General features: G+C 37.9%; 4 protein-coding genes across 4 annotated transcripts; 3 read left to right on the top strand and 1 right to left on the bottom strand.

Annotated features, from left to right (window-relative positions):
* Window positions 1–34: 34 nt before the first annotated feature.
* Window positions 35–990, top strand: LOC108011164 (uncharacterized). Its single transcript, XM_017076255.4, has one exon. It carries the CDS (start codon window positions 68–70, stop codon window positions 896–898), a length of 831 nt encoding a protein of 276 aa, XP_016931744.2. The 5' UTR covers window positions 35–67; the 3' UTR covers window positions 899–990.
* A 2898-nt stretch (window positions 991–3888) lies between these two features.
* On the top strand, window positions 3889–9246 carry twit (target of wit). The gene is made up of 3 exons (XM_017069527.4): window positions 3889–4139; window positions 8097–8309; window positions 8514–9246. Exons 1-3 carry the CDS (start codon window positions 4070–4072, stop codon window positions 8729–8731), a joined length of 501 nt encoding a protein of 166 aa, XP_016925016.1. The 5' UTR covers window positions 3889–4069; the 3' UTR covers window positions 8732–9246.
* LOC108006067 (uncharacterized) lies at window positions 9098–10041 on the bottom strand. The gene has a single exon (XM_017069515.3). It carries the CDS (start codon window positions 10009–10011, stop codon window positions 9268–9270), a length of 744 nt encoding a protein of 247 aa, XP_016925004.2. The 5' UTR covers window positions 10012–10041; the 3' UTR covers window positions 9098–9267.
* A 1148-nt stretch (window positions 10042–11189) lies between these two features.
* bero (belly roll) lies at window positions 11190–13312 on the top strand. The gene is made up of 3 exons (XM_017072116.4): window positions 11190–11433; window positions 12003–12179; window positions 12973–13312. The coding sequence occupies exons 1-3, from the start codon at window positions 11373–11375 to the stop codon at window positions 13179–13181; spliced, it is 447 nt and encodes a 148-aa protein (XP_016927605.2). The 5' UTR covers window positions 11190–11372; the 3' UTR covers window positions 13182–13312.
* Window positions 13313–15668: the final 2356 nt, after the last annotated feature.

The raw sequence follows: 15668 nt of genomic DNA, 5'->3' as shown, positions 1-15668 counted from the left end.
TCCAAGCATTTATAATCACAGTTGGCTGTGTTGTTTTACGCACTTTAAATCCACCCGGACCTACAAAATGTGGACACCACCCAAAAAAAAATCCGCTCCCACACGTGCGTTGCCCAAGGACGCGACCAATCCTGCGAATACGTTGCCTTTGTGGAGTCGCCTCCTGGATCACAATGCGGATGGTTGTCAGCGGCGGAAAAATGATGACATGCAGGCGAACTACGAGGTGGAGGTCGCCGATCGATTGTGGTCCTTATGGGGCACCGCCCAACAAGTGGAGCCCGAGGGGAGTAGCACCTCCGCGGAGTCCGCAGCCGGAAGGACCTCGGCTCCTGGCAAGATCTTGGCCTGCTGTGTGGTAGCCTGTTGTGCCGGCAGTTTCCATTCCCTGGACCACTGGGACACCCGGCTGTTGGACACGATCCTGGTGAACGGTGAGGATTACTACGATGAAAGTTTGGCGGCCAGGCAGCGCAGGGATTTGGTGGGCGAGCCCTCCCTGGAAACTTTGAATACCTTTTGCTGCCTAGATGGTCGCAACTTTTGGGTGGACATCGAGAAGTTCTCCGGCGGCAAGTTGTACAACAAAACCAAGAGCCTGGGATCGGCATTGAGTGCGTTCTTTGCCCAGCACCTGCAAACGGGGATCCTTCAGCTGAGGGATCAGGCTCTGGCTTTTGGTTTCATACCAGAGTATGCCTCCGGTGGAGCCTTCTTCCTCTTCCACTGCCAGGCGAGGGGGAAGCCCCTCTTCAAGGACTGCGAGAGTGCTCCATATGTCCTCAGGATGCGAAAGCTGCAGCAGCTTCTCTACTGCATGCTAATCACTTTAAATGAGCGACGACGTAATGTTCCCTTCAGGATCTACAAGGTGGGGTGTGTTCCCAGTGCTGATTAGAAGGATCTTTCAAAACTGATTAGTTTTCAAAGAGGTTAGCCAAAGATTACTAAATTCCAAGTTTCTAGGTATCCCTGTAGCCCTTTCTCTCCGGAATTCCCAATCTAAAATAAACCGCAGCCCAGGCAAATGAAATAAATGCACTACTGTTTACTTCGATAGCCATATTATCTAACTATTTTCATCGACTATTAGTTAACAATATTGTAAAACTCAGCAAAAAACATCTATATTATATATAATTTATTAATACTAAACTACTTAAGTATATTAAGCTCATCTATAAGTAAAACGCTCTAGGAAAAGTACACTTAAGTTAGGGTGATGTCATCAGCCACATTACACCCCGTTCCATATAGTATAAAGACCAGTGCATATAGTCACCAACTTAAGCTCTCGTAACCCACATTAAAAATACATTTTGCCAGGCAAATCAAAAGTAATTGTCTCACTTCACTGCGCTTGACATTGCATTTGCTTTGAGGAACAAACGATTGCCTTCTGGCAGCAGTTCATCATATTACATATAAGTCTTTATATATGTGAATATACTCATTTATGTTCGCCAAGCGGAAATGAGTTCAGCCTGTCATTCAATTGGCGAAATTCGTTAATTGCCAACCACGCAAATTTAAAATCTCCGCCAACTCTTCTCTTATTTATATCAAAGCTTTTGGTGACTTTTAACCCCCTTCAATTGAGCGTAGGATTTGCAGGGTTTACAGATTGAATGCAAAGACAAATTGCTACTAAATTTCGGGTGCCGCCCGGTAGCGTGATAATTCCATTATGCTTTAATTAAAATCGCATAAAACCAGCGGTGTATATAAATAAAATTTGTCACATGGCACGAAAAGCGAAGGCTGTCATAAAAAAGAAAAACACTTACAACATCGAGTGAAATAACGCAAAATAAATAAATACATATATCTATAAAATGGGTGGCAACTAAACTGCGAATAAAGCGATTTGGCCATTTAAACTTGTCGCACGGCTTTTATTTGTTTTTTGGGTTTTAGTTTTTTTTTCTAGTTGTCGTTGGCTGGCGAAAATGTCGTACAGAGTTTCCAATAAAACTGGCCATTTATCATGGGGCAGCCGCTTTGGAAAAAATATATATTGAGAATCGACAATCGAATGTTACGCATACGCCCCGGAGGGCAGCTGTTGGCTGTTGGTCGCTGCGCATGCGCAGTCAGCGATTCGAATGCGATTTTCCACCGATCAGGCCTTAACCCCGGCTATTCTTGGCCCGATCCTATCCGATCCGATCCAAACCGATTCGATTGGCGGGTGCGTGCGCATTTTTCACGCTTTGTCAAACTTTGGCTTCGAACTACTGGGAGGAGGAGGAGCAACTATAGTAATGCCGCAGATTAGTGTCAAGATTTGCATACGAAATCGTATATCTGCCAGGTGCGTGTGTCGCCAATTTGGTAAGAGTGTTGCCAAATTTGGCTAATTCCGTTGAGTTGCGGTTGCCAAATGTTGTGCCACTGCGTCCTGCACTCATGAATCATTTTTTTGGCCTGATGTGAATCATTTTTAATGGCTAGCCGCATTCAAATCTAGATATGTCAGCTGCTTAATGAGGGGGAAGTGGTTAAAGGTATTAGGTGATTTACATCACTTGAGGAGTGCTGCTAATCGATTGTGCGCAAGTTAATTCGATGTTAAAAATTGTTTTAAGTCTTGTTCTTTTTTTTTGGAATAACTTGTTTGAAATATGCGCTTAAAAAGAAAAGCTCTTATTGCTTCGGGTGAAGTCGTCACTTAGCCGAGACACAACCCATGTTGTTTTAGGGTGACCATGCTGGGACCCTAACATTTTTTTTTTAATTATCAGAATTAAATTAATTAATTTAAGGAATTCAGCGTTGCTACTAGCAAATTCACGCCTTTTCTCGATTTTTCATAAAGTTCGTTTTTAAGGGTCTTTTTTATTTGTTTTTTTTTTAGTTTAGCAAATTAAGAATTTAGTTGAATTTTTTTTTAAAGAAAATAAAAAGGTTGCCAGCTTGTGAAAAATATGACTTACATCCATGGAACAGGAACAACACTTGGCGCCTTAATTCAAAAATGTTGAATTTGTTTGGCTTTATAAAAGTTACAGCACAGTGGAATATAGCGAGCTTGAGGGGTGTTTCTTCTTTTCTTCGTTAAAATGCACTTTTTAAACGTTTTTAGTTGAAGTTTTTAATTACGGGGCACTTTATATGGACATCAAACGGCTATCTTAAAGGTCATACATATTTTTTCTTAGATTTTTTTTTTATATGCAAAATTATTTACAAAATCATATTAAGAACTTTATCTAAAACTCCTTATTGCACTTAAAGGATGGTAAATGTTATTTAATTTTAAAACCTGTTTTCCGGTTCCTTTTGGTAAGTGCCAATAAGTGTAAAATTTAACACCTTGTAAATTGCAAAATAAATCTTCCATGCGTACTACATGTAAAACCCTCGTTTTATGAGAGGAGTCAGAAACATATTTATTTATATTTTTATTTGTTTAATGTTATTGGCTTCTACAAAACTATATACCATCGACTATTTACTATAACATATTTTGTAATTATTAATAAATTCAAATATAATAAACATTCAATTATTAAAACATGTATATTTATATATTATTATTTACCCCACACACTTATCTCTATAGCTTGTTTGATTTGTTTCTCAACTATTATAACAATACAGTGCCAAAAGCAACGTAATCAATTAAACAGCATTGTTTGTTGCTCCCTAGAGAAATGAAAAAAAAAGGGTAAACGACTGGCAAAAACAAAACCACCAAATGCGTGAGTCTGGCTGGCTGTCTGGTGGAATTCTTCGGGTCTCTCAGGAAGTGAAAAAAAATAAAGGGCTGGCAGGGGTTTCCCCAGGAGCCGAGGCAACAACAACTGCACCGCTGGCAGCGAAGCGGCTGCGCTGCCAGAACTTTCAGTACCAAGACTTTGGCACTCTGGCGAAGAAGCCTCGGCAACATCCACAGTCGTTCCTCGGCCGAGCAACCGTCTGCATCGCGCGCAGCTCTCGAAGCGATTTCGAAGCCCCACAGGCACCAGACCCCTTTTGAAGGATATATAGTATACCCATCTCCACAGGCGCCGCCAAGTCGCGTTCCGCGTCCCCAAAGGATTCCCATAAACATTCCAAGAAAACAATGTCAGCGGTGCCGATGAAAGCCCTCCTCGCTGGCGTTTTCCTGCTGGCCAATGCCTGGCACATCACAGGTGAGCAACATCTAAAAGGTGATGTGTCGATCAGTAAATAAAACACTCTTTACCACCTTGTAAACATGAAACCCAAAAGAGCTGGTCAAGTTTTTCATATATTTTCGGGTATGCACAGAGAAAAACAAGTGCCATTGTTGGCTTTTTAAAAGCTCATAGTTATACCGTGTTTTTGGCATTCTTAAAGTTGAAATTAAAAAAATACAAGTTAAAAAGAATCAAAAGTTAAGATAATCTATAATTATAACTATTATTGTGGAAATCAATACATAATTTTAAAGCACTAATAAATATTATATTATTTTAAAACATGTATTAATCAATAAAACAAGTAAAAGGACATCATAAAGAACACAAAATTAAAGTAACGTTCAATAAATTAAAATACTAAATTTACATTTAAAAAGCTATCTACTAGATAGATAGTATCCAGATTCATAAATAAAATTCGTTCCTGTGCACCTGTAATTTTATCTGCCCCACAAGGTCGCCGATCCGCGTAAAGTTTGAGGTGTGATGGTTTTTCTACTAAGAGCCCATGAATGAAAATTGTTTTCAATTTTCTCCCATTTTGTTTATGTAGTTTTTCCGCCAGCTATTTAACGATTTTCCCTTGTTTATGCCAATTCTCAAAATTTTGGCTTACAACTAAAAAAGTTTCAGGTGGTAGCCATTTAATATACTTAAAACTTTTATGTTACTCGTGATTCTAAAGAGAGATTTATGATCGATACTCTGAGTGATGGAGGTTTCTGCTGTTTTTATTTGTCGTAAACAAATTAATATCGAATGGGTGGAAAATAATGAAATATTAATAGGCGGCGATGTGGTCTTTAATATAGAAAGTGCTCAGTTGTTTATTTTACGTTGAAACACGTGTGGAAAGAGGAAAGACATTTGAAAATTATGAAGAAATGTGATTTATTGCGAGAGGTTAACCCAATTTATAATGGCAATATGCAGAAGATATATAGCAAATTGTTAATTATTCCTGCTATTCATATTTCCCATGTTATTACTTTAATTATATCATACCTGCTGAAAATTGTTGTATTGAAAGATTTGTTATATCTTAAAACAATATTTATTGTTGAAATATACTCGCCCTTCCTGGATTCTGTAGTAAATGATTTACTACTTGTGAAGTCTATTGTTCGGGTGTACTAACATTCTTTAAATTTCCAAATATACTGCAAATTCCCTTATACTGAATAGAAAACATTCTTGGGTCATTGCTTTCTTGATGAACATCGCTAAATATATACACGTGCATTTTCGCAATTCGTTGATTTTCACGCCTTTGAATGATTGGCAACCTGCACGCCTTATAAATACAAATATTCGCCCGACTGCCAGACATTTCCATATTTATATCCACAGGCATTTTCGGCTTGGTTCACTTGATTTGCCAAACAGAATGAAAACAGCAGAATGCAGTTTGCACATTTGCATGGTACGTTAAGTATTTTCGAATAGCCTCTGATGATGATGAGAGTAATTGGGGATTGTGATTGGGTCATTAGGTGGTGAATCGAAGCAGCAGCTCCTGCTCCCTGTTGCTCTCAATTAGCCCTGTTCAATGTGCTGTAATTATCTAATTGCTCTGTTTTTGTCCTGGCTTCAATCTGGATTTACGGTCTACGAGATTCGGGAAGTGCGCATGTCAGAGTGGCGCCAGGATGTCGTCTGCTCCAGTTTCCCGCTGTCTTCGGCATCTGACATCCCAACATCGCCCCGGAAAAAAAAACCCAACCCCTCTTGGCAAAAAAAAAACTATGTCAGAGTCTGGCGGTCTTCATCCGGGGGTTAGTTCTCCCTTTTTCCTTTCTTGAATTGCGTAATTTGCGCAAACTGATAATGAATCGAGATACAGGGTTCGTCAACAGGAAGCCCAGATTATCCTGACACACATCCGATCTGTATCGTATTATATTTGTTATTCTTCTGCAACATTCTTTAAGGGGGTGTTTTTGTTTATTTTTAAAACAGAATTCATGGCCTTCGGGGTGGAAAGCTACAGAAACAATGCTAAGGGGGGATTGGAGTGCCACTTCCTCGAAACAAGTCTCAACTTTCAATTACCCGAGAACCGCTTTAAAGGAAGCCACACCAAGTCGGGCCATATGCGTGACCTAACCGAATACTTTCAGAACGTTAAGCGTGGGCGATATAAAACCTTTAAACTGCGACCTTGATGAGCCCATAAGATGCACTGATCAAAATGTAATAAAAGGTCATGGAATAGGTTGCAAATATGCTTAGATAGATAGAAATCAAACCTTTTAAATAACAAAACCTTTTTAAATAATAATACAGAAATCAAGTATATTTAATTTGAAATTTAACAAATTTAGCACACATTTTTTTATGTGTATCAGTGGAAAACAATCAATTACTCACACTATAAAGTTAGGGCCTGTGCCAATTACCTGAAATTGTTCCTTAAAAACTAGAACAAAAGAGCCAACAAGGCTGGTAAAATGGATACAAACGATGTGGGGCTGGATTTTGCATATGTCCAGTCAATATAAAGCTGCTACTCAATTCAACCAACTGGCATTCCAAGGCCACGAACGTATACGTAATATTGCCACCTCTGGTGTAATAATGTAATTTAGCAAAGAAACGAGAAATATATAAATATGTTATAGTCAATATTTGACAGCCAGCACTCCTTGGAGGAAAACCCTTCCAAGATTGTTTGCCTTCGAGTTGCCCGAGTGCTTCACTGGACTTGTGGCATGTTTGCCTTTTCCTGCGGTAAACAAGGCGAGTCCTGGCACTTTCACCTGCCAGGACATGCAAAACTCTTTCAAGGACACAGCCGGCGATCTTGATTCACTGTCGCGCAAAATCACGCAACCTTATCAGCACAATTAGTGGAGTTTCCCTCCTATAACAATACCCATAAATCACATCAACCAAGCTCTTGCACTAATTAAATCATTTGTGGAATTCTATTAATAGTATAGAATCATCCAAACAGTTTGTTATACGAATTCTTATGTTTAAGGTGTGAAAATTAAATTAGATGTGCGAAATGAACGCGGTGAACGGAAGAATAACAAATTATTATGAAAAGGAAAATAAACACAGAGCCGATATAATAATATGTTTCAGACAGTGGTGTCTAAATTCAAAAATTAATGATTCATCACCTTTAAACTAACTATTTAACATTCATGATGTAAATAAAATTATGGTTGCCAAAGTAAACAACGTTTAATGAGCAAAAAATAGCAAAAGTGTTTGCCCGAAAAAGTAAAAAACAATGTATGTTTATAGAAGCAGATCCATCAGGTAGCAATCTAATGGGGTCCGTACACTATATAATTTATTGAGGTAAATTTTACCAAAAAATGGTATAAGATTTATTCAAAGTCATTTTGAATCAGAAGGTGTAACTATATTGAATATTTATATATTTTTCATCTGAAAATTGAAGTTAAAAGTAAGGGTTCGTGCTGTTTAAATTTAACAACTTAAATACAAAAGTAGAATTACTTATAAACTGTGTTGAAATGGAACTTACTTTCTGTGCAATGATCTTAATATAATTTCCCATCAAAAACATATAACAATATATTTTTAATACCCGAGCACTTGGCTTCTTCTTACATTTCTGCATAAATCTCGGAACTATTTGGTTAGTACTTTAACAGCAAGAACTCGGTTACGTATACGTAATGAAATTCGACCGAGGCGCCACATCGACTGGCCACGCATTCTCCATTTTCGCAGTGGGTGTCCTGAAAAGTGGGCGGCACATGAATCTGATGATGTCAACCTCTCTGGGGGGAAATACACAAAACTGTGTCACCCTCTTTTATATTTAGACCACAGACAAAGTTTATTTTTTGGTGGCATATTTACTACCAAAAATATTTTTTCCCGGTGACCCCATGAAAGGTCAACTGAAGTTAGCCTTACTAATGGAATTATTTTCTTCCTTTTTAGCTGCAAATGAGCAGCGTGAGAAACAGCACTTGCAGTGCTGGCACTGCAGCTCGGACACCATTGGAGCGGAGGATTTCTGCGATGTGACCTTCCAGGAGGACAATATTCCCACTGACCTGATTAAGGAGCGGAACATCAATCTGCTGAGGAGCTGCAACAGCACTATTAATTCCGATCATGAGCGGGCCGTTTGCCGCAAAACGGTGGAGGAGAGTGAGTAGTCTTAATATTAACATGTCTTTAAAGAAGAGGTCAACAACAGAAGCACCGGCCCGCGGGCTAGGAAGTGCCTCTGCCGCTGCTCTGCTGACGCTCTGCCAGTGCATTTACACTTCGACATGTTTCGCTGAGCAAAGCAGTTGATTTAAATATATATTATTAAATATTAATCGAAAGTATTATTATTTGAAATTCCAGATAATGGCAAGCTGATAACCAAGCGGTTCTGCTACTATACCAACAAATCGGATCCCGTGGAGCTGTGCAACATCACCAGTCCGGAGAAGAATGTGCGGCGGATATTCTGCCAGGACTGCCTCACCGATCGCTGCAATGGAGCCTTCACAGGAGCCTACATGTTGGAGATCATGCTGCTTCTGCCGATTTTGGCCCTAATCCATCAATTGGCCATCTAAGCGAAAAATCTCTATCTTGTATTTTAGTTAAAACGTGATATTTTGCCTGGCCTTACGGGCCGAGCTATGGCTGATTAACGTTTATGTTTAGCTCGATTTAACTTAGTTTTTGGGGAAAATGTTCTCCCCGCCCCTCATTAGCTTACATTCAGATTGAAATTTAAGGTTCGTTTATAAGTTTATGATTTGCCTGGCCGAGTGCCAATGTTTGCCAAGCTCAAAGCCCGATTATTTCAAGATAAAACCAATTCAGAGTATAAATAAATAAAACTATAACAAACCAAAACCAATAACAAACGATAAAGTAAATGAAACAATAATCAGTAGAGTTGAAACTCGCAAGCACAGTAAATACCCACTAAATAGTCAATGTACAACATGATATTTTAATGTAAAGAACACAAGCCTTCACCTATGTAATTATCTCAGATGCTAGACAAACAAAACCAATTAAAATCAAAGTATTAAAGCACTCAAACATACAAAACACACCGAATAAAGTTCACATAATTAAAGTCTTGGTTAATGGTTTGGATTTAGAGGTATTTTAGAAGGTCAATAACAGCATCAACCAGTCGTTGCTTAATCCTTTGATCCAGACCTGAATAGAACTCCTCCAATTGGATGCTCTGCCAGAGTTTTGCCATGTAGCGGCAGAATTCCTGGCTGATTTCGCCACCTCTCTTATAGCGATCGTAGAGCATCAGTTCAGCTTGGATCATTAAGCCATAGGACTCCCGATTGCCGGTGATGTAGAGCTGGTAAAAAAACGCAGCCAGCTTTGTGGAACTCTGCAAGCTGTAAACCCTATGGAGCACTCTAGCCAGAACTCTGTTCAATTGGTCTGGCTTAAAAATACAATGGAATTTACGGGAATGCTGACCGATGGCAAATTGATACTTTCCCAGTTCATGCTCCTCGGATTCCAGGGCTTGCCGAAAAAGATCAGTGGTATTTAGGATTTCCAGATGCTCGCGGATCTGCTCTCGAATGAGATAACCCTGCAGATGTTGACGAACTGTGACATTACTATCCTTCCGACACACCACATGCAGCAGAGTCTCCTCCAAGTCCTCGATTTTGGCCACATCCCTTGGGTAGTCGGCTTTCAGTTTTCCCCAAGTGGCTGACACCAGGTAGAGCTGCTCGGAAACGGTTCCATTGAAGTCCTCAATCAGCTGAAGCATCCGTTTGTTATCATAACTGATCACCTGCGTTCCCAAAGTGGCTTCAGCTTTTACAAACAGCAGAGGGAATATAAAAATCAATTTACTAATCATCTTGAAACTTGAAATGCAACTGAAATACGAGCAGCTGGGTTATCTTCAATCTGAGCTTATCAGCTTGGTTCTACCGCAAAGTGCTCTCAGGGAAAAATGAGCTTATCACTACGCTAATACAAAGGGTACTTGGATTTACTACATTCATTTGGCTTATATCAAAACTCAAATATTATAAACAATATTTTGATTTTCCTTTTTGGTATTAGTTCAATATTTTGAATAAAATAAGTAAAGAGGTATTTTTAATCCAGCACAAGCAAATTAAACATGGAAGTTAAGACATGTTTTTAAAGACGCCAATCCCCTGGATATGGTTTCCCCCTTGTCACTGTCACACTAATCCGAAAATACACTGGGATAGCCATATAAGTCGAATCCAATTAGTCGACCTACATATGAGACAATGCAACCCTCACTGATATCCTGCCATTGTCCTTGTTCCACTGGTCCCAACATAGCCTTCCGTTCAGCCATTTCAAGCCCCCATGTCTGGCCAGCTGGGCACATCTAATTAAATTTATGCAAATTATTTGCTGTCCTTGTTGATTAGTGACACCCCATCTGTGCCTCATTAAGTTTCGATCGTGGTCAATGAGATGAGCCAAATTAATGTTTGCTGCTTGCCTAAAGCCGTTTTAAATTTGATGACATACTTTTGGGCGATAATGAAAAATATTTGCTTGAGACTAGAAATCTTTACAAAAGCACTCAAGTGCCTGTAAGATAATCGTTTGTCTGCTATATGACTACTGAATCTTAAAATTAGCAAGTGAATTCTGTCGCTTGGAATTGTTTTCGATGCAAACAACACTTTAGAGAGTGGATGTTAATGAATCTGTTCCTGACTCTTACCTGTCAACTATACCTTAAAGACACTAGACACATAAGGTTTTAAATGCTAATACATATATGTAGAAATCAATATAATATTCACATTTTTTAAAGTTATAATAAAATAAAATACAGAAAATGCTAGTAAATAGTGTAGTACAGTCTATAAAATAACACTTCGGGCATAGACCTACAACGTAATTTAAATTACAAATAAAACACGACCTGAAACCAGTTTTCCCAGGCGTGTAAATAACAATAGTAATAATGATATACCCAAATTTCCACTCAAAACATAAGCCAGAGAACGCTTTTTGAGACCCTCTAGATTTCTCTTTGGAGGGGTGTTCGCTGCTGAGTCGGCGATGTTGCTGCTGGAACTGCAATACTGCTGTTGTTCCAACTCGCAACGCTCAACAGTTTCAGACGTTCAGCAGATTTCGTTGTCTTCGGTTCATACTCGTGCTTAAGATCACAAAATATTATTTTCGAAAACGTAGTAGCCAAAAAATCAAGTGTTGGTGAAAATGGTGTCCGCTCTGAAATGCAGTTTGGCCATGGCCGTTTTGATTAGTCTGGCCTGTTCAGGTGTGTTGCATTTTAAAACTGTGGGCAGTGGAAACAGTGTATTTAAAGGAGTTCAAGGAGACCCAGTTTGCGGAAAATTAAGATATTTTTACAATCACTTTTTACTTCTGGGATAACCGAATCTTTATTAATTAAATTATTTAAATTTTTAACAAAATTCTGTCGCTCGTATTACAAAGCTTGTATCTTTTTTTTTTACATTTTTATATTGAATTAAAAAACTTCCCAACACAGATATTAAATTTGTATTATAGTTGGCGGAAAATTAAAGATTCTTGCGATCACTTTTAACTTCTGTGAAAACCTAATTTTATTTGGGAAAGAACTTTAACATAATATTTTTTTGATTGGACGATTTTACATTGAAGTAAAAACCTCCAAATTTTTCCATTTTCTTATATATATAAAAATTGCATAAGTAAAATACAAAGATTATACATTTGTAATAAAAAAATATCCTCAACTTGAAATGCCTACCGCTTTTCTCCGAAACCTCCGTATTATATATAAAAGTCGTTAAAAAATATACTGTTTTCTTAATCCATTTAATATTGTAATATTCCCTACAGCCTATGCCCTTAAGTGTTATCAATGCGAGTCCCTCACAATGCCAAAGTGTGGTCTGAAGTTCGAGGCGGATGAAAGCCTCCTGATCGATTGTGCCCGTATTGGACCCCCCCGCTACCTGCAGAACTTCTTCCCCCTCCGCAACGCCACTGGTTGCATGAAGAAAACTCTGGAGAGTGGTGAGTTTACAGCCCCTAAAAATGAAAAAAACAAAATGAAACAACAAAATACAATACAAATCATAATCCAAAAATAAACCTGCAAAATAGCTTTAAAAAATTAAATTCAACTTTAAGATTAATCTTCCAAAATGAACAATTCAATAGCCAACTGAAACTGAGATTTTCAAGTTTCTTACTTCAAGCAACAGATAGCAAAATTTCAACAACACCTTACCCCTGAGATCATCAAATAGGTTTTTGTATTTAGTCTCTGATGTCATGCGTGCTATTTCGCTTTTTATACGACGTGATTCCTAGTCACTTTTTTGCGGCTTATTTTCTTGTAATTAACTCAAATTGAGAACTTAATTCGTGTTGTGATTGAATGCCGCAAGCTTTTCGCATTCACACGCTTTGCATTTTAATGTATTTGCGAGGTAGATCTGCCATTAGAATATTTCGTCATAAATATTATGATCGTTTTTTAACTCTATTAAAGCCAAACAAGTTTATTTTCAGAAACGTATTAATTATACAAATTGTAGAAAAAGTTACAATGATGAGATCACAAATGAAAAATAACAGAAGTACCCTGATAATAATATGTATAAATATTTTTTAACGCGGTGAGAATTGTGGTTCTTTGTTTTTCATCACAATAGCGCAGAGTTTATATATTAAATACACCTCATGTAAACAATTAACAAGTGTCAGGTGCTAGGTGAACAATGGGATCATTTAGTAGACCCCACCAGAGAAAGTTGTTTGCCCCATTACTCATCCCAAAACCAAACATCTGCTCCCATTTCAGTGGCCGGACATCCGCAGATCGTGAGGAGCTGCTACTTTGGGGACATCAACAATGTCCAGGGTGGCTGCCAGTCGGACCCCTCCCTGCCCTTCGTGAAGCAACTGGGCTGTGACGTCTGCACCAAGGACGAGTGCAACGGATCCTCCTCCCTGGCCCCCATCGCCGGAGCCGTCCTCCTCTTCTTCGGAGTGGCTCGTCTGCTGGCCTAGATCCTAACTAGCTAGTAACTTAATTGTTTGTAGTATTCAATGGTCTTGCTTTGTGTAAATCTCTTCTAAATTAAATATTTAATTTGATAATAAAAGAGGGACAGGAGTTTGTCCCAAAAATATACCAAAAATTGTTGTAAACTTATTTATTAACGGCTTGGGATAATCTGGGGTTGAGTAATGTTGGTTAAGCCAGCATTACTTTTACATTACCAAGACTTAACGAGTATTCTAATCACTTCAAGAAATGTTTGAAAATATTGTCGTATTTCCTTTGCTTCATACGAGTCCGAAAATATTTATAAATTTATAAAATGTTAAGGAAGGTATCGTAATAATTAAATGCCAATTAGCTACAAATCTTTTATAACAATAGGCCTAATATTTTTTTTGAAACCACATTTTTAAGCATTCATAACATGCTTATTTTAAACTTTTAAAATGAAATAAAATACTGTAATGCAATATTATTTAAATGTTGATCTTTCAAGCCTATCTTTACAATGACTAAGTCAAGGCAAGTTAAGGAAAACAACATTACTAGTTAATTATTTGCTTTGTAACTTCGACCCAGCCCATAAAAAATCATCACACAGGCCGACATGAGTAACTTCTCAAAAAGTGTACTTCATTTACAAAAACCAGTAGACCTACAGTAATCGCAATTTGTACGGTTAACACATTTTAGGTAAAGTCATCAAATAACAATACAATCCAAAATAAAATCAAATGAGTCAGAGTCAAACATAAGCCGAATCTGTAAAATATGTCTGGGATTTGAGAGTGAAACACCTGGGGTCTAATTAGTATGTGCACCCACATGAGCAACAAAAATTTGAATGTTGGTAAAAAAAAAGGTCGCACAGTTTTCCCCTTTTTAAGCGGAAAGTGGGATTTATGTTCGTCTGCATTCTTAATTACATATAATTGAGTTCAATTTCATTTGCAAGTCAAGTTTCAGTGTTCCACGCTTCGGATACGAGTTTACAAAGTGTTAAATGCAGCTCAACAAAGGTCAAGAAACTCCTGACCGCGATCTCCGAGAGCACTTCCCCAGATCGGAGAACTCTGGAAGCTGCAATATCCGAAGTCATTCCACCCCCGTCTGCACCAATTAACCCAAACTCATTTAGCATAATTTCACAAATTACTTAATTGAAGAAAATAGAAAATGCTGCCCATGTTTAGGCAAGATCTGAAAATTAAAAACGCCCGCTTAAATAAAAAGGCAAGTTTACATTGACAACATATTAATTGGCCGTGGAATTACATAGTGACCATATGCGGAAAGAGTAATAAATAAGACATTACAAAACTTTTTAAACTGAAATTATAAATATGCATGCATAGAAGGGTGGGTCGTTTTGTATAGTTGTCGAAAAAAGTCACAAATCGCAGAGTGTGAGCGTAATCTTTAAATGATCTTAAGTAATATTGGTGATCGAAGTTCTGGTCTCAAATGACTTTTGATTCCCGCAAAACGATAATGAAGAATAGAATTTTTTTTAAAGATATCATAGACGCCAAGACATTTATATTTAAATTGTGAACTGATAAGTAGGGGTTTCAAATTTTGTAATACAAATGTGCCGGCTACTTTGATATTTTCCACAACAAAAAACAGTATTTTTCTGTCGCGTTTGGAGGGGGTCAAACGTCATTTTACACCATAAGTTTGTTTGGCATCATTGCTTTAGAAATTAACAAATAAGGCACCTTCCTAGAAAAAAGAACCAAAAAAACGTAAGTAAACCTACTTTCAATTTAACATGCGCACAAAAAAAATTCCTCAAGGGGTATTGATAGTCGAACTAATCGACCAATGCGTTTTTTGCTCCTCATCGGAATTTTTAAAGCATCAGAAATATATAAATTCTTTATTAAAAACAGTAAAATGAACAGTGATTCATACAATATCGATAAGTCAAGGGCCTGGAGACTCCGTGAGTTAGCGCATATCGTTAGGTGACAGCTCCGAACGTTGTTAATTGCTAAAAGTGGCAAAACAATGAGATTGAGTCAAATATTCGAATGTGTTTCAAACTGCGCACTAGAATTAAAAAGGCAACTGGTTTAAAAACGATGACGATTCTAGTAATTTGGGACCTACTTGACATTCAAATGAATTTGGCCTAGCGAAGCACAACACTCCCAAAAAAACTATGAAAGAACCGATTTATTTTCAGCATGTTTTGGGGAAGTCGGGTTTCGGCTCTTCGTCAGAATGGCAAATCAAAACAAAAATATACCAACAAAACGGCTGACATCACCCCAAACAAGTCGGCAAAAATTCTTGAAATTTATATATACATGCTCCTCGTTTGTGTGTCAAATGTTGTAAGAAAAAACATTGCGGCAGCTTCTATACAAATTCAAAAACACAAAATTCAAACACGCAACGTGTACAAAGAAAATCACTCACTCACGGTCAATTCGAGTGGAAGCTCGATTTTTGAGTGAGCTAAATACTGATACTGAGTGAAAAAA

The sequence above is a fragment of the Drosophila suzukii genome, chromosome 2L, assembly GCF_043229965.1.
Source record: "Drosophila suzukii chromosome 2L, CBGP_Dsuzu_IsoJpt1.0, whole genome shotgun sequence".
Taxonomy (NCBI): domain Eukaryota; kingdom Metazoa; phylum Arthropoda; class Insecta; order Diptera; family Drosophilidae; genus Drosophila; species Drosophila suzukii.
The sequence above is the reverse complement of the archived record's forward strand: the minus strand, read 5'-3'. Positions and strand labels throughout refer to the sequence as shown.

What these genes read in the sequence shown, in the direction of transcription:
- LOC108011164 (XM_017076255.4), top strand. Translation starts at nt 68, where the DNA reads ATGTGGACACCACCCAAAAAAAAATCCGCTCCCACACGTGCGTTGCCC.
- twit (XM_017069527.4), top strand. Translation starts at nt 4,070, where the DNA reads ATGTCAGCGGTGCCGATGAAAGCCCTCCTCGCTGGCGTTTTCCTGCTG. An exon ending in CAATGCCTGGCACATCACAG is followed by an intron (nt 4,140 to 8,096) that starts GTGAGCAACATC and finishes CTTCCTTTTTAG; the next exon opens with CTGCAAATGAGCAGCGTGAG. An exon ending in CCGCAAAACGGTGGAGGAGA is followed by an intron (nt 8,310 to 8,513) that starts GTGAGTAGTCTT and finishes TTGAAATTCCAG; the next exon opens with ATAATGGCAAGCTGATAACC.
- LOC108006067 (XM_017069515.3), bottom strand. Translation starts at nt 10,011, where the DNA reads ATGATTAGTAAATTGATTTTTATATTCCCTCTGCTGTTTGTAAAAGCT.
- bero (XM_017072116.4), top strand. Translation starts at nt 11,373, where the DNA reads ATGGTGTCCGCTCTGAAATGCAGTTTGGCCATGGCCGTTTTGATTAGT. An exon ending in GATTAGTCTGGCCTGTTCAG is followed by an intron (nt 11,434 to 12,002) that starts GTGTGTTGCATT and finishes TATTCCCTACAG; the next exon opens with CCTATGCCCTTAAGTGTTAT. An exon ending in GAAGAAAACTCTGGAGAGTG is followed by an intron (nt 12,180 to 12,972) that starts GTGAGTTTACAG and finishes CTCCCATTTCAG; the next exon opens with TGGCCGGACATCCGCAGATC.